This window comes from Mobula hypostoma, chromosome 7 (genome assembly GCF_963921235.1).
Source record: "Mobula hypostoma chromosome 7, sMobHyp1.1, whole genome shotgun sequence".
NCBI lineage: Eukaryota > Metazoa > Chordata > Chondrichthyes > Myliobatiformes > Myliobatidae > Mobula > Mobula hypostoma.
In genome coordinates, this window is record NC_086103.1 from 146,184,950 (window position 1) to 146,210,664 (window position 25,715).

A 25,715-nucleotide genomic window follows, 5' to 3' on the forward strand; every position below is an offset into this window, starting at 1 on the left:
CGAAAATCTCACGCAGTTGCTTCACTTTCTGCATTCGGTTTCGATTGTTATCCTTTCCTTTTCCAATTGCATCAGCTCTTCATCTATCAGTTCTTGGTCATGGGATGCCAAAACCTCTTCAACATCATCTTCGTCAGCTTCCACTTTGTCCTTGCTTCGTTCATCACGATCGAAACGCTTAATTATGTCTAGTTTTACGCTAAGTGTAACACCCTGACTCTTTCAGGCTTTTCCAACACCTTAGAACGGCTGCTCAATGCAACTTGTTTAAGCAATGCCGTTCCGAATCCGGGGGAGAGCGGCTGCTCGGGGTGCGCGCTGCCTTTCTTCGTAACAGTGAAAACACCTTCTGAAAGCGAAAACAGGGTACTAATGTAGGTCTTTCGTAACAGTGAGGTTTCATAAAGCGAACGTTCGAAAAGCGGGAGACACCTGTATTGCTGAAGCAGTACCAAGTTGCTAAACAATGCAACATTGAGGAGAGAATGCATCATGGCCCTATGCATGAGAACCAATTATCCTTTGCAAGACAGTACAAGTATGGGAGGTTGGTGCAGTTGGAATAAACAAAGTAACTGTACATTTTGAAGGCAGTACACCGCAGCCACTGTATATTGATGAAGGAACTGAATGTTCAGGCTGGCAAATGTGATAAAAAAAATCAAGTTAGTTGCTGTATCCTGACTATCATCAAGGTTCCTGAGTGTTATTGGAGCTGTACTCGTCCAGTTAAGTGAAGTATATCATAACTACATTTCAGATTCTTGCCTCATAAATTTTGGAACTTGAGAGTGTCAGGAAGCAAGTTATTCACCACAGAATCTCCAGCCTCGAGTTTGGAAAATCTTCATTGGAACAATAAGGGGAATAGTTTAGACACAGGAGGTCAAAATGGGAAATATGCAATAATTAAATTGCAAGCAACCCCAAATTTGCAGTTACGTTTGTGACACAAGTGAGACACACAGCAAAACAGTCCTCAACAAAAATCTGCTTGGTCTCCAAATATAACCCAATGCATACAACAAATTCAATGTTCTTAGCCATGCAACTGACTCAGATGAGTTGTGGATGGTGTGGATTCAGTGACAGCAATGACACTGAATATTAAGATAAGCATTTAGACAGTTGCTGTGGATGTTCATTGCAGTTACCTGTACTTACTGTGTCCCATGCCCAAATGCCGACTATGCCTTGCCGCATTCAGGCACAGACTTCTTCATTTGCCACAGATTTATAGATGGACTTGAAAGCTACACAATCAATAAACGTCTTGACTTTGAACTTTATGATGGATGCAAAGTCATTGATAGTTGACCCGAGGCTGTACTCTGCAGAACCCTTGTAGTAATGTCCTCAGGCTAGCTAAATTGCTAACAACCATAACCACCTCCTTAGAGGACATTTGTTTTTATTTTAAAATTCACTACTGGGTGCCAATGCTAGCGAAGCAGTTACGCAATGCTATTACAGCTCAGAATTTAATCATGGCATACTCTGTAAGGATTTTATACGTCCTCCCGATGGAATGTGTGGGTTTTCTCCAGCGCATTCCTCTGCTTTCCTCCCACAGTCCGAAGACGTACAAATTAGTACATTAATTGGTCATTGTAAATTGCTGCATGCAAAGGCTAAGGTTAAATCGAGAGTTGCTGGGTGGTGTGGCTCGAAGGGCTATTCCACACAGTATCTCTAAATAAATAATAAAAAATTCAAAAGAAATTAGTTCATTCTATTGCAGATGCAGATGGTGATTCTGATACGCATCTGTTAATAATCACGATGGAGTCTGATCAGTGCTATGTAGCCATTAGCAGATTCCTTTGTGCAACATATGAGTACAGCTGTTAGTGAGCTGTAGTTTAACTTGGGTTCCTGATGCCACTATATGTTAATGGCTTACTTTGATGTATGTCTATTGATCATTGCAAATCAACATGTAATCTCAATCTGCAAAGGACTGAATACCGTGATTTAAACATTTTTAACATTCATTAAGAAACAAGATCTAAAAATCATATTGATGGACAGGATGTGGAAGTTCCAAAACAAATGATAAATCATTGCTTAATGGCTATGGTGTTAGTACATCTCTCAACATAGATTTTAATGGAAAACATGAAAACTCTTTGTGGTATTATCATTCTTGATTTAAAACATGGAATTGCAAAGTAACAACAAAAAATATCCAAAACAATCTTCATAATTATCACAGAAGAGCAACATTTCAAAACAGCAATCTGAAAGGAAATCCTCAATATAATTTTCCCATCTTAGCTCAAAACCACCAAGTTTTTTTAAAATCCTCTATTACTGCAAGAACATTAATTGTTCTTAGATTGAAAATAGTACACAATCACCAGTGTACTCATTTTATCCCATCTCCATGATGTTCAAAGAGCTTATTTTATTAACTTTTTATAAAGTTCTTGACAAATTTCAAACAGCCGAAGTTCCTCCAATCTATTCTCACAGATGTGTTGTCTGAGGACACAATGCAAACTGATGTTTCATGTCAAAAAGCATCATAAAACAAGTAGGTTTAAAGATTTGAAAACACTTGTTGCTGGCCAAGTCGGATGTCAGGACTGAGCGGTGGAAAGCCCAGAAGAAAGATGACCTGCAGGGGAGGAGTGGGACATAAACTGGCAGGTGATCAGTGGAACCAGATTTTTTCTGGGGGGTAGGGTAGGGTGTAAAAGAAGAAAAAACCCAGTAATTGGGGAACAAAGCATTAGTTGTGTGCAACTGTATCCATTAGACACTATATCATGCTTAGGGTGAATAATTTTTTTAAATAACATTAGCTTCACATTTAAAAAATAAAATGATTTTTCTCACTGATGGTTGGCAAGAAATAATCAGTAAGACAATTCAAAATTGTTTTGCTCACTGCAGTTTCAAGCATTCAGGCTTGGAGACAAGAGAAAGAGCCAGGAGTGAAAAGGAAACGATTTCACTACTTCAAACAAGTTAGGAACTACGAAGAACAATCATCTTGAATGTTACAGTGAAAATGAAGATTTGGAGGATGCAACTGTTGAAAGCATTGTATGAAGGTAGGCCACTACCTGCACTGATTTTGTTCATTTATGGTCAGTCAAGAGAACACAGCAGCATACATTGGATGAATTTCTCTGCTAATAGCTGTTAGGAAATAACACATGTCTTTGAAGACTCTCAGTCATCCAGGTCATTGTATATGAAGCAGAAGTAAATCAAAGCAACTGGACATGCTGTGTTGTCTAAGCGATCTTTTGCCACTCATCCGAGAGGTTTCTTCAGTTCTGATTCATGATGGGTAGTTTTCTAGCTTATTAACTGTGAGTTGTTTAAAGGTATAGCAATCACATGAGGGTTGTTAAGAGTCATAGGGGTAATGACATTAGTCTTACCTTTGCATGAATGGAGGTGTGAACTGTTGTGGAGATGCTGGGGCAGAGATGTTACGATTACATTGCAAGTAGCTGATAGGTGGTGTCGTATCCCACCACCTCTATTCAGAGACGGGTTTTCCAGTTTGACAAAGATGGCTTTTTTAACCCCTATTTCAAACCACACATTGTTATCAACAGCACAAACTCGAGGAAATCTGCAGATGCTGCAATTTCAAGCAACACACATAAAAGTTGTTGGTGAACGCAGCAGGCCAGGCAGCATCTCTAGGAAGAGGTACAGTCAACGTTTCGGGCTGAGACCCGTCGTCAGGACTAACTGAAAGAAGAGTTAGTAAGAGATTTGAAAGTGGGAGGGGGAGGGGAGATCCAAAATGATAGGAGAAGACAGGAGGGGGAGGGATGGAGCCAAGAGCTGGACAGGTGATTGGCAAAAGGGATATGAGAGGATCATGGAACAGGAGGCCTAGGGAGAAAGAAAAGGGGGAGGGTGGGAAGCTCAGAGGATAGGCAAGGGATATAGTAAGGGAGACGGAGGAAGAAAAAGGAGAGAGAGAAAAAGAATATGTGTATATAAATAACAGATGGGGTTGAGAAGTCAATGTTCATGCCATCAGGTTGGAGGCTACCCAGACGGAATATAAGGTGTTGTTCCTCCAACCTGAGTGTGGCTTCATCTTTACAGTAGAGGAGGCCGTAGATAGACATATCAGAATGGGAATGGGACATGGAATTACAAAGTAAAATGTGTGGCCACTGGGAGATCCTGCTTTCTCTGGCAGACAGAGCATAGGTGTTCAGCAAAACGATCTCCCAGTCTGCGTCGGGTCTCGCCAATATACAGAAGGCCACATCGGAAGCACCGGACGCAGTATATCACCCCAGCCGACTCACAGGTGAAGTGTCGCCTTACCTGGAAGGACTGTCTGGGGCCCTGAATGGTAGTGAGGGAGGAAGTGTAAGGGCATGTGTAGCACTTGTTCCGCTTACAAGGATAAGTGCCAGGAGGGAGATCGGTGGGGAGGGATGAGGCGGGGGAACAAATGGACAAGGGAATCGCGTAGGGAGCGATCCCTGCAGAAAGCACGGGGGGGGGAAGAGGGAAAGATGTGCTGAGTGGTGGGATCCCGTTGGAGGTGGTGGAAGTTACAGAGAGTTATCAAGAGTGTCCCTTGTCCTTTAGGTGTAGATATACAGGCAAGTCTTGACCAGAGGTGTTAACTCCCCTCTGTTGGGCCATATGTTTGTGAAGCAGTTGTTTTGTCTAGCCGATACACAGATTTGTGTAGTTCTCATCCCTGAACAGAGGGGGTGGGGTATGACACCGCCTATCAGCTACTTACAACACAGTCCTAACTTCTCTGCCCCAGCAACACACATCAAAGTTGCTGGTGAACGCAGCAGGCCAGGCCCAAAACGTCGACTGTACCTCTTCCTAGAGATGCTGCCTGGCCTGCTGCGTTCACCAGCAACTTTGATGTGTGTTGCTTGAATTTCCAGCATCTGCAGAATTCCTCGTGTTTGCATCTCTACCCCAGCATCGCCACAACAACTCACACCTCCATTCATGCAAAGATAAGGCTAATGAACCTCTCATGACCTCTATGCTTGATGACCCTCATGTGATTGCTATACCTTCAAACAACTCAGTTTATAAACCGGAAAACTACCCACCATGAACTCCAGGCAGGGTCTTTATGTGCTGCAGTTGTGACTCCCGTCTCCCCTTCCCCCACCACCACTCCGCAGCCCCGTCTTCCTCAGATCCCACCGTCAACTCCTGGGCCCTCAGAGGCTCCATCTTCCTCTCACCCCAACCCTCCCCTCTCCACTGGCACCCCCAGCCTCCCCCCTCCCCCCTCCGATCCCAGCTCTCATCCGTGCCGGGTCTTTACCAACCCCTCCAACCTTCAACTGTCGGAGGCAGAACGTTCTGTCCTCAGTAAAGGCCTCACCTTTGTCCCCTCCGCCCACACCTCAGCGAGTTCCGTGTTCGCCATGATGCGGAACTCTTCTTCCTCCGTCTCCGAGCCTACTTCTTCGGCAAGGACTCTTCCACCCCCACCGATGACCCCTTCTGCCATCTTCAACCCTCCTCTTCTTCATGGACACCCCGCTCTGGTCTTCTGCCTGCTCTGGATCTTTTTATTGCTAACTGCCAACGGGACATCAACCGTCTCGACTTCACCGCACTTTGTCCCCATTCCAACCTCACTCCTTCGGAACGCTCTGCTCTCCACTCCCTCCACACTAATCCTAACCTTATTATTAAACCCGCCGATAAGGGGGGTGCTGTTGTCGTCTGGCGTACTGACCTCTACCTTGCCGAGGCACAGCGACAACTCGCGGATACCTCCTCTTATTTACCCCTCGATCGTGACCCCACTAAGGAGCACCAGGCCATTGTCTCCCACACCATCACCGACTTCATCTGCTCAGGGGATCTCCCATCCACTGCTACCAACCTTATAGTTCCCACACATTGCACTTCCCGTTTCTACCTCCTACCCAAGATCCACAAACCTGCCTGTCCTGGCCGACCTATTGTCTCAGCTTGCTCCTGCCCCACCGAACTCGTTTCTGCATACCTCGACACTGTTTTATCACCCCTTGTTCAATCCCTTCCGACCTATGTTCGTGACATTTCTCACGCTCTTAAACTTTTCGATGATTTTAAGTTCCCTGGACCCCACCGCTTTATTTTCACCATGGATGTCCAGTCCTTATATACTTCCATCCCCCATCAGGAAGGTCTCAAAGCTCTACGCTTCTTTTTGGATTCCAGACCTAATCAGTTCCCCTCTACCACCACTCTGCTCCGTCTAGCTGAATTAGTCCTTACTCTTAATAATTTCTCCTTTGGCTCCTCCCACTTCCTCCAAACTAAAGGTGTCGCTATGGGCACCCGTGTGGGTCCTAGCTATGCCTGCCTTTTTGTTGGGTTTGTGCAACAATCTATGTTCCGTGCCTATTCTGGTATCTGTCCCCCACATTTCCTTCGCTACATCGACGACTGCATTGGCGCTGCTTCCTTCACGCATGCAGAACTCGTTGACTTTATTAACTTGGCCTCCAACTTTCACCCTGCCCTCAAGTTTACCTGGTCCATTTCCGACAACTCCCTCCCCTTTCTAGATCTTTCTGTCTCTGTCTCTGGAGACAGCTTATCCACTGATGTCTACTATAAGCCTACTGACTCTCACAGCTATCTGGACTATTCCTCTTCTCACCCTGTCTCTTGCAAAAACGCCATCCCCTTCTCGCAATTCCTCCGTCTCCGCCGCATCTGCTCTCAGGATGAGGCTTTTCATTCTAGGACGAGGGAGATGTCTTCCTTTTTTAAAGAAAGGGGCTTCCCTTCCTCCACTATCAACTCTGCTCTTAAACACATCTCCCCCATTTCACGTACATCTGCTCTCACTCCATCCTCCCGCCACCCCACTAGGAATAGGGTTCCCTTGGTCCTCACCTACCACCCCACCAGCCTCCGGGTCCAACATATTATTCTCCGTAACTTCCGCCACCTCCAACGGGATCCCACCACTAAGCACATCTTTCCCTCCCCGCCTCTCTCTGCATTCCGCAGGGATCGCTCCCTACACAACTCCCTTGTCCATTCGTCCCCCCCCCATCCCTCCCCACTGATCTCCCTCCTGGCACTTATCCGTGTAAGCGGAACAAGTGCTACACATGCCCTTACACTTCCTCCCTTACCACCATTCAGGGCCCCAAACAGTCCTTCCAGGTGAGGCAACACTTCACCTGTGAGTTGACTGGGGTGATATACTGCGTCCAGTGCTCCCGATGTGGCCTTTTATATATTGGCGAGACCCGACGCAGACTGGGAGACCGCTTTGCTGAACATCTACGCTCTGTCCGCCAGAGAAAGCAGGATCTCCCAGTGGCCACACATTTTAATTCCACATCCCATTCCCATTCTGACATGTCTATTCACAGCCTCCTCTACTGTAAAGATGAAGCCACACTCAGGTTGGAGGAACAACACCTTATATTCCGTCTGGGTAGCCTCCAACCTGATGGCAGGAACATCGACTTCTCTAACTTCCGCTAAGGCCCCACCTCCCCCTCATACCCCAACTGTTACTCATTTTTATGCATACATTCTTTCTCTCACTCTCCTTTTTCTCCCTCTGAATATACCTCTTGCCCATCCTCTGGGTCCCCCCCCCCTGTCTTTCTTCCCGGACCTCCTGTCCCATGATCCTCTCGTATCCCCTTTTGCCTATCACCTTGTCCAGCTCTTGGCTCTATTCCTCCCCCTCCTGTCTTCTCCTATCATTTTGGATCTCCCCCTCCCCTCCAACTTTCAAATCCCTTACTCACTCTTCCTTCAGTTAGTCCTGACGAAGGGTCTCGGCCTGAAACGTCGACTGCACCTCTTCCTACAGATGCTGCTTGGCCTGCTGCGTTCACCAGCAACTTTGATGTGTGTTGCTTGAATTTCCAGCATCTGCAGAATTCCTGTTGTTTGCGTTAAAAAAACTACCCACCATGGATTAGAACTGAAGAAGCCTCTAGAATGAAATGTCTTCCAGACAACACAGCAAGTCCAGTTGCCTTGATTTACTGCTACTTGATAAACTAACTCATAGTATTATGGTGCCAAAGTAGTATTGGTAATTTTTCTGTATTTCACTTAAATACTTAATTTGTTACTCAGATAAACCATAGTTTCTCTTTTTTTCTTAACTATTTTCTTGAAACTTTAACAAATTAAGACAGCTGTTTAACAAAATGGGCCAAAATATACTGGTCCTAATGTGTCCAAATGAACACGAATCCACTGATGCATATCAGAGAGAGGGAGAGAGAGGTGAAGATTTGACTGGTGGTGGAATCCTGTTCGAGCTAGTGGAAATGATGAAGGATGGTGTGCTGGATGTGGAGGCTAGTTGAGTCATACGTGATTACCAAAAGAGCTCTATTCCTCTGTTCTCTCTGGAAAGGGGAGGGGGACAGAAATGGAGAAAATGCCTGCGAGGATTCCATCATTTACTGCACACACAATGCCATGTGTTTCCAAAACACGTTTGTTTTTAATCAAAATATAAACACTGCCACGCAGATATCGAAGAATTTGAGTACTGTACTAAACGCGCACGGTGGGAGCCGAGGTCTCGTAAAAAAGTGGCGTATTAAGGCTTTATCTTGTTACGAGGCTCTCCGCTGCTATGATTCACAATTTGCACCATCTCAGAGAACAGAAGGGAGTACTGTACACAGTCTAGACAGGACTTGGGCTGGCTGACGATCCCTACGCCCGCACCCTGCCCAAACCCTGACAAAGTGATCGGCACCAATAACATTTCCAGGACACGCGGCGAGGCGACACTGCTCGGCCTTTTCCATGAAAGCTAATATTGAAAAGGAGGCAGGTAGAAGGCAAAGCACTGGGACTGAACTGATTCCTGCGCCGTCCAACAAAATATGCCCCACCTTCTTTGCTATCCCTACTCACCTACTGAGTGGACTTTTTTTGATTTCCTCGGGAACGGCATCTTTCTGGGAAAGCGCCGGCCGTCAGAGTCATGCCCGTGTCCTCCAGCAGCAGGTTCTTTGCGGCACTCGCTCTCGGCGGCGAATGGCTGGATCCCTGTCACCAAGCAGCCGCGCCATGGCCCCGGTAGATCGGGAGTGTCATTATCGGAGAGCGCAGAGAAAGTGCATTTAGCACGACAAGCAATTAACGGGATTATCAATGGCACACTGATTTCCGTCGTTCACCCAATACAATACACTGCTTTCAACAAGAGCAGTTTAAATCAATGCACACGTTTGATCACCTTAATCTAGTTAATTAATTACAGACCAGTTTCTTTGCTCTCACAGTTTTCCAAAATATTGGAAAAATATTTGTAAGAAGGTTAAATGATTTCATAACAAAATATACTCTGAGAACAGTAATATGGTTTCAGAAAAAACAGATGCACTACAATAGCATTAATAGATTTTGTAAAAGAAATATTAAACGCTATAGGAGGAAATGAATACAACAGTGAGGATATTCCTTGATCTAAAACAAAAGCATTTGACACCACTGACCATAAATTACCATTAACAAAATTATAAAGATATGGTATCAGAGGGGTGGCACATGACTGGTTAAGTAGTTATTTGGAAGACAGGTATCAGTATGTACATATAAACAACTCGAATTCCAAACTTTTAAGGATAACTTGGGTTCCACAAGGTTCAGTGCTTGGTCCATTGCTGTTCATTTTGTATATAAACGATATATGTATGGTCTCTCAGACATTAAAATGTATATTATTTGCTGATGATACAACTATATTTTGCAGTGGGGAACATTTGAAACAACCTTTGGATATTGGATACAGTGGAGAAAGAACTAAAATTATAAAGAAATGGTTTGATACTAACAAATTATCACTGAATTTAAGTAAAACTAAGTTCATAATATTTGGAAACCGAGTACCAAACTCATATAGTAAACTTAGAATAAATGATGTTGAAATTGATAAGGTATCTGAAACAAAATTTTTAGGAGTGGTAATAAATTAAGCTGGAAACCACATATAAATTATGTCAAAACAAAAATGTCAAAATCTATTGCAATACTGTACAAAGCTCAAGATTTCTTAAATTAGGAATCTTTGTATACATTGTACTGTTCACTTATAATCCCATACATGACTTGCTGTGTAGAGGTATGGGGAAATACATACAAAATAAATACAAACTCTATTTTTCTACTCCAAAAGAAAGTCATACGAATTGTAAATAAGACAAGTTATTATGAGCCAGCCAATCCACTATTTATTCAACTAAACACTTTAAAATTCAGAGATTTCATAGATTTTAAAATAATACAAATTATGTATAAAGTAAAAAATGGACAGCTACCACAAAGTATCCAAAGTTTGTTTAAAATGAGAGAAAGTCAACATGATTTGAGAGGAACAAGTATATTTCAAAAACAAAGGATAAGAACAAATGTAAAAAATCATTGTATTTCATTCAGAGGGGTGAATCTATGAAACAGTTGTAGTGAGAATTTAAAAACATGCACCACACCTAACAAGTTTAAAAATTATTTAAAAATAACTTAATGAACAAATATAAAACACATGATTTAAAATGAATGGAAGTAATGTAAATAAATGATACTTGGAATTGGATTTTGTGTTAAAAGATTATGAAATTTTTGTTTTGATGTGATGATTGACACCAAATATGTTGTTGTATAAGTAAGAGGCATAGGCATAATAAGCTGTAGCTTCAGCCTGCACCCTTTCGGTCTGTTTTAAAGAATATCTATGTTTTTTGTTGTAATTTTGTCCTATGAAATCACTGAAAATGATACTTTTTATTATGTTTGTACTGACTGAAATAAATTTCATTCGTTCATTCATTAGCACCGTTTCTTAAAGAGTTTAGAAAAAATGCCGAAGGTGGCTCCTTATCTGTGAGGTAAAGGCCGTAGTTTAAAATTTGTAAATATCTTGTTCGTCGCGATTTATTTTCACCAAAAATATGCATTTCAAATAACACTCAAATCAAGCTAGATTTTTCATGGCATTCCTCCAGCTTTGCTACTATTAATCTACAATCACTTCGTGTCAATTTCCTAAATCTCTGAGTCCCAGTTTTCCATTTGTCTGCTGTCCTCCTTTTTGGATTGGTCTCCCAAACACTTCATTTCATGCATGTTTATATTATCTACTCGATTTATAAATTTTACAATTGGCACCCATCACCAGGTGATGGGCATATGACCAGGCCAGGTAAATTGGTTTCATAAAAGTAACATTAATGCATACTATGAAATAAAATATACTATATTAAAGGTAGCTAGGCCTTGAATTCAAGGAACAAGGAGCAAATCACTTGATGCTGCAGTGGGAGGTGGAACCAAATAAGACCTGAGAATCTCAGACCAGATAAACGGACTTGTCAAGACAAATCTAATACTCCAATATCCATGATCGAATGGGGGAGTTAATTTGATGGGTTGAATAGGCCTATTTTGCTCCTATGTCTATGGTCTTACAGTAAAATCAAAATACTGAAACAGCTCTCAAGTGTTTTTAACTTATTAATGTGAACATGATCTGAGGTGAAAAGTTAATTTTTGTCAAATTTTGACAAACACAGCAAGACAAATCATCTTGTCAACACCACCAGTATTTCAAAATACAAAAGCCTACACTACATAATTATGCATGTATACCCTTGTGGCCCTTTGACAAGGGGTGATTGATAAGTTCATGGTCTAAAGTAGAAGGAGTCAACTTTAGAAAACCTAGCACATTTATTTTTCAACATAGTCCCCTCCTACATTTACACACTTAGTCCAGCGGTCGTGGAGCTTACGGATCCCTTCTTTCTAGAAGTCAGCGTCTTGGACCTCCAGAAATGGTCCACAGCAGGGGTGATTGATAAGTTCGTGGCCTAAGGTGGAAGGAGATGAGTTATTAACTTCAAACTTTTATGCATAATCACTCAAAGAGTTGAACTGCACGTGCATGTAACAAGAGCTGTATAACTCATCTCCTTCTACCTTAGGACACAAACTTCTATAAAGAAGGGATCTGTATGCTCCACGACCGCTGGACTAAGTGTGTAAATGTAGGAGGGGACTACGTTGAAAAATAAACGTGCTACGTTTTCTAAAATTGACTCTTTCTACCTTAGACCACGAACTTATCAATCACCCCTCATAGAATTAGAGCTCTGATTTAGATTGCCTCATCCCATTTTTGCTTGCAAAATCAGATAATTTTCATTTGCCACCTATCTGCCCACTCCACATACCTGTATATACTTGTTTCAAGTCTACTGTCTTCCTTAAATTGGACATCATCTGAAAGTTTTGCTTCATGAACCCAAGTTTTGGGTGATTTTAACCAGGCCAGTCTGAAAAAAATCACTTAGCAACTACCATCAACAGATCACTTGCAATACCAGAGGAAACACCACACTGGTCAATTGTTACACCACCATCAAGAATGCCTACCGTGCTATTCCATGCCCTCACTCCAGGAAGTCTAGTCACCTGACTGTACTCGTACTCCATGAGTATAGGCAGAGACTGAAGACTTCAGCACCAGTAGTGAGGACAAAGAAAGTTTAGACAAGGGAAGCACAGGAGTGCCAACAGGACTGCTTTCAATCGGTGGACTGGACAGTATTCAGGGATTCATCTTTGAATCTGGATGAGTATGCTGCAGTTGTTACTGACTTCATTAAAACCCGTGTGGATAAGTGCGTGCCTACGCAGACTTACTGTACATTCCCAAACCAAAAGCCATGGATGAACCAGGAGGTGTGTTGTCTGCTAAAGGCTAGATCTGTGGCATTCAAGTCTGGTGACCCAGGCCAGTACCAGAAAACTAGGAATGATTTGCGGAGGGCTATTTCAAGGGCGAGGGGACAATTTTAAATGAAGTTGGAGGCAACATCGGATGCACAGCAACTCTGGCAGGGTCTGCAAGACATTACTTCCTACAAAGCGAAACCCAATAGCATGCATGTCAGCGATGCTTCACTACCAGATAAACTCAACGCCTTCTATGCATGCTTTGAAAGGGAGAACACAACTACAGCAGTGAAGATCCCTGCTGCACCTGATGACTTTGTGATCTCCGTCTCAGAGTCCGATGTTGGGCTGTCTTTAAAGAGAGTGAACCCTCACAAGGCAAAATATCAGATGGAGTACCTGGTAAGGCTCTGAAAACTTGTGCCAACCAACTAGCAGGAGTATTTAAGGATATCTTCAACCTCTCACTGCTACAGCGGAAGTTCCCACTTGCTTCAAAAAGGCAACAATTATACCAGTGCCTAAGAAGAATAATGTGAGCTGCCTTAATGACTATTGCCCAGTAGCACTCACATCTACAGTGATGAAATGTTTTGAGAGATTGGTCATGACTAGACTGTACTCCTGCCTCAGCAAGGACCTGTACCCATTGCAATTTGCTTATCGCCACAATAGGTCAACAGCAGACACAATTTCAATGGCTCTCCACACGGCTTTAGAGCACCTGGACAAGACAAACACCTATGTCAAGATGCCTTTCATCAACTATAGCTCAGCATTTAATATCATCATTCCCACAATCCTGATTGAGAAGCTGCAGAACCTGGGCCTCTATACCTCCCTTTGCAATTGGATCCTCGACTTCTTAATCGGAAGATCAGAATCTGTGCAGATTGGTGATAACATATCCTCCTCACTGACAATCAACACTGGCGCACTTCAGGGATGTGTGCTTAGCCCACTGCTCTACTCTCTATATACACTCACAACTGTGTGACTAGGCATAGCTCAAATACCATGTATAAATTTGCTGATGATACAACCATTGTTGGTAGAATCTCAGGTGGTGAAGAGAGGGCGTACAGGAGTGAGATATGCCAACGAGTGGAGTGGTGTCACCGCAACAACCTGGCATTCAACGTCAGTAAGACGAAAGGGCTGATTGTGGATTTCAGGAAGGATAAGATGAAGGAACACATACCAATCCTCAGAGGGTTCATAAGTGGAGAGAGTGAGTAGCTTCAAGTTCCTGGGTGTCAAGATCTCTGAGGATCTAACCTGGTCCCAACATATTGATGTAGTGATAAAGAAGGCAAGACAGCAGCTATACTTCATTAGGAGTTTGAAGAAATTTGGCATGTCAACAAACACACTCAAAAACTTCTATAGATGTACCTTGGAGAACATTCTGACAGGCTGCATCGTGATCTGGTATGGGGGGGGGGGGGGCGCTACTGCACAGGACCAAAAGAAGCTGCAGAGGGTTGTAAATCTAGTCAGCTTCATCTTGGGTATTAGCATACAAAATACACAGGACATCTTCAGGGAGCAGTGTCTCAGAAAGGCAGTGTCCATTATTAAGGACCTCCAGCACCCAGGGCATGCCCTTTTCAGAATCAGAATCAGAATCAGGTTTATTATCATTGGCATGTGACGTGAAATTTGTTAACTTAGCAGCAGCAGCAGTTCAATGCAATATATAATTAGCAGAGAGAAAAAATAAATAAATAAAACATAATAAACAAGTAAATCAATTATGTATATTGAATAGATTATTCTAAAAAAGTGCAAAAACAGAAATACTGTATATTAAAAAAAAGTGAGGGAGTGTCCAAAGCTTGAAAGTCTATTTAGGAATCGGATGGCAGAGGGGAAGAAGCCGTTCTTGAATCGCTGAGTGTGTGCCTTCAGGCTTCTGTATCTCCTACCTGATGGTAACAGTGAGACAAGGGCATGCCCTGGGCCCTGGAGGTCTTTAATAATGGACACTGCCTTTCTGAGACACCGCTTCCTAAAGACGTCCTGGGTACTTTGTAGGCTCGTACCCAAGATGGAGCTGACTAGATTTACAACCTTCTGCAGCTTCTTTCAGTCCTGTTCAGTAGCCTCTCCATACGAGACAGTGATGCAGCCTGTCAGAATGCTCTCCACCATGCAACTATAGAAGTTTTTGAGCATATTTGCTGACATGCCAAATCGCTTCAAACTCATAATAAAGTATAACCACTGTCTTGCGTTCTTTATGACTGCATCAATATGCTGGGACCAGCTTAGATCCTCAGAGATCTTGACACCCAGGAACTTGAAGCTGCTCACTCTCTCCACTTCTGATCCCTCTATGAGGATTGGTACGTGTTCCTTCGTCTTACCCTTCCTGAAGTCCCCAATTAGCTCTTTCGTCGTACTGACGTTGAGTGCCAGGTTGTTGCTGTGGCACCATTCCACTAGTTGGCATATCTCACTCCTGTACGCCCTCTCGTCACCACCTGAGATTCTACCAACAATGGTTGTATAGTCAGCAAATTTGTAGATGGTGTTTGAGCTATGCCTAGCCACACAGTCACGTGTATACAGTGAGTAGAGCAATGGGCTAAGCACACACCCCTGAGGTGCACCAGTGTTAATCATCAGCAAAGAGGATACGTTGTCACCAATCCGCACAGACTGTGGCCTTCCAGTTAGGAAGTCGAGGATCCAATTACAGAGGGATGTACAAAGGCCCAGGTTCTGCAACTTCTCAATTAGGATTGTGGGAATGATGGTATTAAATGCTGAACTGTATTCGATGAACAGCATCCTGACATAGGTGTTTGTTTAGTCTAGGTGGTCTAAAGCCGCATGAAGAGCCATGGAGATTGTATCTGCCATTGACCTATTGTGACGATAGGCAAATTGCAATGGGTCCAGGTCCTTGCTGAGGCATGAGTTCAGACTAGTCATAACCAACCTCTCAAAGCATTTCTCACTGTTACCGTCAGGTAGGAGGTACAGAAGCCTGAAGGCACACACTCAGCAATTCAGGAACAGCTTCTTCCCCTCTGCCATCCGATTCCTAAAAGGACATTGAACCCGTGAAAACTACCTCACTTTTTTAATACACAGTATTTCTGTTTTTGCATGTTTTTAATCTATTCAACATATGTATACTGTAAATGATTTACTTTTTTTTTCTCTTCTATATTATTTACTGCATTGAAATGCTGCTGCTAAGTTAACAAATTTCACGTCACATGCTGGTGATAATAAACCTGATTCTGATTCCAAAACCATTACAAATATTAAGAAAAGCAGTGATCTTAGTACCAGTATCTGGAGAACTCCATTGAACACCTGCCTGTCCAACCTTTCTTCATAAGTCATTCTAGATTTTAGTCAACAACTACAACAATGTTAAATTGGATATCATATTCAGCAACTGTTAACAGGGCATGTACGTGATACTGTGTTTCTGAAGCAGCAGATTACCTTGTAAATCTATGCACGAGAGCAGTCAGCCATCACATTTGTAACCTCTAGCATCAGTAGCGTACCTGTTCTGCCTTTTATGCAGAGCTTCTGTATGCCCCCAGTGCATGGACAAAGTTTATCAATACTATTCCAAATAATCGCCCTTTATGGGCCAGGGATTCTCAAGAGTCACTGGGGATGTTACCTTATCCTTCCCCAGCAGTGTATTATTGATTTTTTTTACCTCTGTCCTGCATGGCAAGTGTTTTTTTGTGAGAGTGCTCAGAATGCGCATGTATGTTTTGGGAAATTCAGGGCCTGTCAATAGAGTCAACAAGTGTAACTAGGACCTCAGTGTTGATCTGGAAGAGGACACCCATGCTGACTCACATTGTTCTGGAGTGAATTTCAGGGACAAGAGCATTATCTGTCCAGGGCATCAAAGTGCCTGCTGAAGGATGCCCAGGTCTCAGAAGCAATTAGGAGGGCACTGATTACAGGTGCCCAACCAACCTCAAGTTTTGTGCCAGGTCCAACACAGAGATCAGACCATTTTCCTCAATCAGTCCTGCAGGCACATAATCCGCCTCACTGTGAATCTAAAATCAGAGGATAGTATCCTGCAGGGGAGATCGATAGAAGAGCTCAGTCTTGCAAATATTGGGTAAGAGGCCTTCCTCTTAGTATTCTTCAGTGTACAAGTTGATGATGGCTTGGAATTTAGACTTAGAGTGAGAGCAAAATGCAAATGTTACTTGCATTCTGTAGAGTGAATACTGAGATCTGGGCAACCTTGGCTCTGCAGTATAGTCCACATAAATCAAAAGGTTTCCTATTAGTTCTGTAGATTTCTGTAGATCCATTTTCAAGAAGTGTGTCACAGATAAGTTGCAACAGTACAGGGAGAAAGATTGCACGGTGTCAGGGTAAAAACACAGTTTGACACTAGTCTTCACTGGAGATCAACAGTTGCATTTCTTGGCTTGTTTGCCTTGAATAACGGAAGTGAATTTCTGTGGGCAACTGAACCTGTGGAGTGCTGTTTATGGAGCCAAAGGAATTCACAAGTTTGAAAACACCTTGTATTGCAGTTGGTGCTGTTCTCTGCATTTATTTCAAAGATGTTGCACGGTGAAGATTATGTCTGGATAATTCAAAGTAAACTTATTATCAAAGTACATATATATCACCATTAAAACCCTGAGATTCATTTTCCTACAGGCAAACTCAATAAATCCAATAACCTTAATAGATTCAATGAAAGACAGCACCAACAGGGTGGATAATCAGTGTGCAAAAGCTAACAAACTGAGGAAAGAAAGAAAGAAAGAAAGAAAAGAAAGAAAGAATGGGCTGAAAAATGGCAGTGGAATTTAATGCAGAGAGTTGTGAAGTGTTGCACTTTGGGAAGACCAACCAGGGTAGTCTTAGGTGGTGAGAGGTAGAACAGAGGGGTTTGAGAATATAGTGCATAATTCCTTGAAAGTGGCATCGCATGTAAATGGTTGTAAAAAGAGCTTTTGGCACATTACTTCATAAATAAATAATATTGATTTATGAGGAGTTGGGATGTTATGTTGAAGTTGTGTAAGATGTTGGTGAGGCGTTATTTGGAGTATTGAGTCCAGTTTTGGTCACTTACCTACAGGAAAGATGTAAGGAAGATTGTAAGAGTGCTGAGAAAATTTGCAAAGATGTTGCTGGGACTTGAGGAACTGAGTTAATGGGAAAGGTTGAATAGGTTAGAACTTTATTCCGAAGAACGTAGAAGATTTGAGGGGATAGTTAATAGAAGTATACAAAATTATGAGTGGTCAGATAGGGTAGGTGCAAGCAGGATTTTTCCACGGAGGTTGGGTGGGACTACAACTAAAGGTCATGGGTTAAGGATAAAAGGTTGAAATGTTTAAAAGGAATATGAGAGGGAACTTCTCTACTCAGACTGGTGAGAGTGTAGATTGAGCTGCCTGTGCAAGTGGTGGATGTGGGACCAATTTCAATATTTAAGGGAAATTTAGATGGGTATATGGATGGGAGGGGTATGGAGGGCTATGGTCCAGGAGCAGGTCGATAGGACTAGGCATATTTTTTAAAAATACTTTATTTTCAAAATTTTCAAAAAAGAACAATGAAATCAGCAAGAACATAACAGCTCGGACATGTATCAAAGTGAAATAAGCAAAAAGAAAGGGACATAACATTCGAGGGATGCCTATTGTACAAAGTGCTCAAAAAATACTAAACATTAGATCTCAAATGAGGGCTGTCAAAATCTCCCCATTTTTCTTACATCAGCCTCCTTTAAAGAATTGGACTCCATAATATTGCCTTATATCTGGAATTATAAGAATCACAGGATTTTGAAGATTCATTTACAAAAGCCCAAGTCTGAAGGAGGGCTGGGATTACCTGTATTTAGACACTATTATTGGGCTGCCAATGCTAGGGCTTTAATGTTTTGGCAACAGAGAGCTCTGGATAACCTAGCCCCTGGGGCTCCCTTGTGGCTATGTATGGAGTCTAACTCTGTTGTCAATTCCTCCTTGCCAGCCATGCTCTTCTCTAAGTTAGAGAAGCCTGGGACTTCAAAAAGTTTGAGTTTTGTTTTGAAAAATTCCATCAGAATTGTAAATCAGATTAGGAGCATTCTGAATTTACCAGAGACCTCTGTACAAACACCAATCTGTTTCAATCACTCCTTTCTACCCTCATAGTCAGATAAAACCTACCACGTTTGGAGGGAGGAGGGTCTAGTTTCTATTGAAGACCTGTACATAGAGAGACAGTTTGCAACATTTAGTCTGCTGAAAGAGAAATTTGAGCTGCCTCATTCGCACTTTTTTTGCTACTTACAAATTAGACACAACGTTCAATCTAAGATTTGTAATTTTGAAATCCTTCCAGGGAAACATATTTTTTGATATTTTAAAGAACCCTCCTGACTCCAGGCATCTTGTTTCTAAGTTTGTACATTTGCTTGATAATTGCACTGTAGCATCTACTGTGAAGATTAGAGACGCCTGGAGAGAGGAGTTGGGCATTGAATTATCTGAAGTTGCCTGGCACAAGTGTTTGTCTATGATACAGGCTTGCTCTGTTAACAGCAGTCACCAACTGATCCAGTTTAAAGTTGTCCACCGTCTCCATCACTCTAAACTTAGATTGCACAGGATTTACCCTTCTGTCTCGCCAATGTGTGATAGATGCCAAGGGACGGAGGCCACATTGTCACACACCTTTTGGCTTTGCCCATTACTGACTGGATTTTGGTCCAAAGTATTTGACTGGTACTCAAAGGCCTATAAAAAATCTTCCCCTTGGAAGCTGATCTCGCTATATTTGGCTGCTCGCAATCTACTACAGTATTCGTTTCCCTGCAGCCATACAACAGTCTCTGATGCTGGGGATGATTGTTGCCAAAAGACTCATCTTGAGGGAATGGAAGTCACCTTCTCCCCCTTCCTTTCGGAGATGGATGGCTCATATGAGCTCAGTCATACAGATGGAGAAAATTAGGTTCTTGAGAACCAATTCAATTAAAAAAATTTCGGCTATCTGGGATCCATTTCTTGCCTACTTGGACGAGGCCGGGAGCGGATGAACATTTTCCCCCCAGCTGATTTCTCACAGCCCTCATTTGAGATCTAATGTTTAGTATTTTTTGAGCACTTTGTACAATAGGCATCCCTCGAATGTTATGTCCCTTTTTTTTTTGCTTATTTCACTTTGATACATGTCCGAGCTGTTATGTTCTTGCTGATTTCATTGTTCTTTTTTGAAAATTTTGAAAATAAAGTATTTTAAAAAAATATGCCTAGTCCTATCGACCTGCTCCTGGACCATAGCCCTCCATACCCCTCCCATCCATATACCCATCTAAATTTCCCTTAAATATTGAAATTGGTCCCACATCCACCACTTGCACAGGCAGCTCAATCTACACTCTCACCAGTCTAAGTAAAGAAGTTCCCTCTCATATTCCTTTTAAACATTTCAACCTTTTATCCTTAACCCATGACCTTTAGTTGTAGTCCCACCCAACCTCCGTGGAAAAATCCTGCTTGCACCTACCCTATCTGACCACTCATAATTTTGTATACTTCTATTGACTATCCCCTCAAATCTTCTACGTTCTTCGGAATAAAGTTCTAACCTATTCAACCTTTCCCATTAACTCAGTTTCTCAAGTCCCAGCAACATCTTTGCAAATTTTCTCAGCACTCTTACAATCTTCCTTACATCTTTCCTGTAGGTAAGTGACCAAAACTGGACTCAATACTCCAAATAACGCCTCACCAACATCTTACACAACTTCAACATAACATCCCAACTCCTCATAAATCAATATTATTTATTTATGAAGTAATGTGCCAAAAGCTCTTTTTACAACCATTTACATGCGACGCCACTTTCAAGGAATTATGCACTATATTCTCAAACCTCTCTGTCTAACCTCTCACCACCTAAGACTACCCTGGTTGGTCTTCCCAAAGTGCAACACTTCACAACTCTCTGCATTAAATTCCACTGCCATTTTTCAGCCCATTTTTCCAGCTGGTCCAGATCTCGCTGCATTTTGACAGTCTTCCTCATTGTCCACTACACCTCCAAGCTTGGTGTTGTCTGCAAATTTGTTGATCCAGTTTACCACATTACCATCCAGATCGCTGATACAGACGACAAGCAACAACAGTCCCAGCACCGATCCCTGCGGCACACCACTAGTCACAGGCCACCAAAGAGACAACCATCAACTACCACACTCTGGCTTATTCCTCAAAGCTAATGTCTAATCCAATATACAATCTCATCTTGAATGCACAGCAAGTAAACCTTCTTCACCAACCTTCCATGCAAGACCTTGACAACATCCACTGCCTTGCCTTTATCAATTCTCTTGAAAATTTCCCCAAAATAATCCATAAGATAGGTTAGACATGATTTACCATGCACAAAGCAACGTTAGCCCCTAATCATTCGCTGTCTATCCAAATAACCATTTATCCTGTCTCTTAGAATATCTTCCAATAACTTCCCTGCCACAGACTTCAGACTCACCAACCTATAATTTCCTGGCTTATTTTTAGAGTATTTCTTAAACAACAGAACAACATTAGCCATCCTCCAATCCTTCAGCATCTCACCCGTGGTTAATGATGTTTTAAATATCTCTGCTCAGGCCCCTGCAACTTCTGCATTAGCCTCCCACAGGGTCTCAGGGTCTCTGCTATGCACCTCCTTCTTTTTCTAACTTGGGCCTGAATATCTCTGAAAAACTAAAGTTCCATAAACCTGTTATCCTTGTCTTTTATTCTGACAGGAACATACAAACTCTGTACTCTCAAAGTTTCACTATTGAAGGCCTCCCACTTACCCAGTACACCTTTGCCAAAAAGCAACCTCTCCCTATCCACACTTGCCAGATCTTTTCTGATAACATCAAAATTGGTCTTTCTCTAATTTAGAATCTTAAACTGAGGGCCAGACCTATCCTTTTCCATAATTACCTTGAAACTAATATCATTATGATCACTAGATGCAAAGTGTTCCCCAACACAAACTTCTGTCACCCATTCTGTCTCAGTCCCTGATAAGAGTCCTAGTATCGCACTCACTCTAGCTGGAACTTTGATGCACTGATTATGGAAACTTTCGTGAACACATCTGACAAACTTTTTCCCAATACAGCTCTTTTATAGTATGGGAGTCCCAGTCAATATGTGGAAACTTAAAAATCACCTACGATCACAATCTTATGTTTTCTGCAACAGTCTGCAATCTCTCTACAAATTTGCTCCTCTAAATCCTGCGGACTGTTAGGAGGTCTATAAAATAATCCCATTAACATGGGCATACCTTTATTATTCATCAGTTCTACTCATAAAGCCTCACAAGACAAGCTCTCCAGTCTGTCCTGACTGAGCAATGCAATGACATTTTCCCTGACTAGTAATGTTACCTCCAAGCAACACACATAAAAGTTGCTGGTGAACGCAGCAGGCCAGGCGGCATCTATAGGAAGAGGTACAGTTGACATTTCGGGCCAAGATCCTTTGTCAGGCTAACTGAAAGAAGAGATAGTAAGAGATTTGAGAGTGGGAGGGGGAGGGGGAGATCCAAAATGATAGGAGAAGACAGGAGGGGGAGGGATGGAGCCAACAGCTGGAAAGTTGATTGGCAAAAGGAATATGAGAGGATCATGGGACGGGAGGCCTAGGGAGAAAGAAAGGGGGAGGGGGGAATCCCAGAAGATGGGCAAGGAGTATAGTGAGAGGGGCAGAGGGAGAAAAAGAGAGAAAAAGAAATTATATATATAATAATAATAAGTAAATAATGAATGGGGTACAAAGGAGAGGTGGGGCATTAACAGAAGTCAGAGAAGTCAATGTTTATGCCATCAGGTTGGAGGCTACCCAGACGGAATATAAGGTGTCGTTCCTCCAACCTGAGTGTGGCTTCATCTTGACAGTAGAGGAGGCCGTGGATTGACATATCAGAATGAGAATGGGACGTGGAATTAAAATGTGTGGGCACTGGGAGATCCTGCTTTCTCTGGCAGACAGAGCGTAGGTGTTCAGTGAAATAGTCTCCCAGTCTGCGTCGGGACTCGCTAAAATATAGAAGGCCGTATCGGGTGCACTGGACATAGTATATCACCCCAGCCGACTCACAGGTGAAGTGTCGCCTCACCTGGAAGGACTGTCTGGGGCCCTGATGGTGGTGAGGGAGGAAGTGTAAGGGCATGTGTAGCACTTGTTCCGCTTACAAGGATAAGTGCCGGGAAAGAGATCGGTGGGAAGGGATGGGGGGGACAAACGGACAAGGGAGTCGCGTAGGGAGCGATTCCTGCGGATAGCAGAGGCGGGGGGAGGGAAAGATGTGCTTAGTGGTGGGATCCCGTTGGAGGTGGCAGAAGTTACAGAGAATTATATGTTGGACCCGGAGGCTGGTGGGGTGGTAGGTGAGGACAAGGGGAACCCTATTCCTAGTGGGGTGGCAGGAAGATGGGGTGAGAGCAGCTGTGCGTGAAATGGGAGAGATACGTTTGAGAGCAGAGTTGATGGTGGAGGAAGGGAAGCCCCTTTCTTTAAAAAAGGAGGACATCTCCTTAGTCCTGGAAAGAAAAGCCTCATCCTGAGAGCAGATGCGGCAAAGAAAGAGGAATTGCGAGAAGGGGATGGCATTTTTTCAAGAGACAGGGTGAAAAGAGGAATAGTCCAGGTTGCTGTGAGAGTCCGTAGGCTTATAGTAGACATCAGTAGATAAGCTGTCTCCAGAGATAGAGACAGAAAGATCTAGAAAGGGGAGGGAGGTGTCGGAAATGGATCAGGTAAACTTGAGGGCAGGGTGAAAGTTGGAGGCAAAGTTAATGAAGTCAACAAGCTCAGCATGCGTGCAGGAAGCAGCGCCAATGCAGTCATCGATGTAGCGAAGGAAAAGTGGGGGACAGTTCCCCTCTACCACCACTATTCCAGACCTAACCAGTTCCCCTCTACCACTGCTCTCCTCCATCTAGCGGAATTGGTCCTTACTCTTAATAATTTCTCCTTTGGCTCCTCTCACTTCCTCCAAACTAAAGGTGTAGCCATGGGCACCCATATGGGTCCCAGCTATGCCTGCCTTTTTGTTGGCTTTGTGGAACAATCCATGTTCCAAGCCTATACTGGTATCTGTCCCTCTCTTTTCCTTCGCTACATTAACGACTGCATTGGCGCTGGTTCCTGCACGCATGCTGAGCTCGTTGACTTTATTAACTTTGCCTCCAACTTTCACCCTGCCCTCAAGTTTACCTGGTCCATTTCTGACACCTCCCTCCCCTTTCTGGATCTTTCTGTCTCTATCTCTGGAGACAGCTTATCTACTGATGTCTACTATAAGCCTATGGACTCTCACAGCTACCTGGACTATTCCTCTTCTCACCCTGTCTCTTGCAAAAATGCCATCCCCTTCTCGCAATTCCTCCATCTCCGCCGCATCTGCTCTCAGGATGAGGCTTTTCTTTCCAGGACGTAGGAGATGTCCTCCTTTTTTAAAGAAAGGGGCTTCCCTTCCTCCACCATCAACTCTGCTCTCAAACATATCTCTCCCATTTCACGCACGGCTGCTCTCACCCCATCCTCCCGCCACCCCACTAGGAATAGGGTCCCCCTTGTCCTCACCGACCACCCCACCAGCCTCCAGGTCCAACATATAATTCTCTGTAACTTCTGCCACCTCCAACGGGATCCCACTACTAAGCACATCTTTCCTTCCCCGCCACCCCCCCCCCGCTTTCCGCAGGGATCACTCCCTACGCAACTCCCTTGTCTATTCGTCCCTCCAATCCCTTCCCACCGATCTCCCTCACGCACTTATCCTTGTAAGCGGAACAAGTGCTACACATGCCCTTACACTTCCTCCCTCACCACCATTCAGGACCCCAGACAGTCCTTCCAGGTGAGGCAACACTTCATCTGTGAGTCGGCTGGGGTGATATACTGTGTCCGGTGCTCCCGATGCGGCCTTCTATATTTTGGCGAGATCCAACGCAGGCTGGGAGACCATTTCGCTGAACACCTATTCTCTGTCCACCAGAGAAAGCAGGATCTCCCAGTGGCCACACATTTTAATTCCACGTCCCACTCCCATTCTGATATGTCTACCCACGGCCTCCTCTACTGTAAAGATGAAGCCACACTCAGGTTGGAGCAACAACATCTTATATTCCATCTGGGTAGCCTCCAACCTGATGGCATGAACATTGACTTCTCTAACTTCCGTTAATGCCCCACCTCCCCTTCATACCCCATCCGTTATTTATTTTTTATAATTCTTTTCTCTCTCTCTTTTTCTCCCTCTGTCCCTCTCACTATACTCCTTGCCCATCCTCTGGGATTCCCCCCTTCCCCTTTCTTTCTCCCTTGGCCTCCCATCCCACGATCCTTTCATATCCCTTTTGCTAGTCAACTTTGCAGCTCTTAGCTTCATCCCTCCCCCTCCTGTCTTCTCCTATCATTTTGGATCTCCCCCCCCAACTTTCAAATCTCTTGCTAGCTCTTCCTTCAGTTAGTCCTGACGAAGGGTCTCAGCCTGAAACGTCGACTGTACCTCTTCCTAGAGATGATGCCTGGCCTGCTGCCTTCACCAGCAATTTTTATGTGTGTTGCTTGAAATCCCAGCATCTGCAGATTTCCTCGTGTTTGAGTAATGTTACCCTTCTCCTTTTAATTCCTCCTGCTCCGTCATGTCTAAAACAATGGAACCCTGGAACATTGAGCTTCCAGTCCTGCAACCAAGAATCAATAATGGCTACAATGTCATGATTGCACATGGTGATCTGTGCCCAAATCTCAACTGCCTTTCCTACAATGCTCCTTGCATTGAAATGCACAAAGCTCAGAACATTAGTGTCACCATGCTCAACTTTTTGATTCTTGGCCTTGTATGTAGGCTTAACAACATCTTTCTCCACGACCACTCCACTATCTGTTCTGGCACCCTGTTCCCATCCCCCTGAAAATATAGTTTACACAACACCCCCCTACCCCCCCATGCAGCATTAGCAAACCTTCCCAATAGGATAAATGTCACTG

General features: G+C 43.4%; 1 protein-coding gene across 7 annotated transcripts in view; it reads right to left on the reverse strand.

Moving 5' to 3' along the window:
• atp8a2 (ATPase phospholipid transporting 8A2) overlaps positions 1–25,715 on the reverse strand; it is a 589,180-nt gene that overhangs the window by 470,226 nt on the left and 93,239 nt on the right. Inside the window, exon 1 of one of the 7 annotated variants that reach the window (XM_063054231.1) lies at positions 8,875–8,948. The exons of 5 other annotated variants lie outside the window; for them this stretch is intronic. Coding sequence is in view for 1 of the 2 variants with exons in the window: in XM_063054226.1 (XP_062910296.1) it covers positions 8,875–8,914 (40 nt within the window). In the remaining variant the exon portion in view is untranslated. Of the gene's footprint in view, positions 1–8,874; positions 8,949–25,715 lie in introns of those variants that run through there. One more of the 7 variants, XM_063054226.1, reaches the window with a different exon arrangement.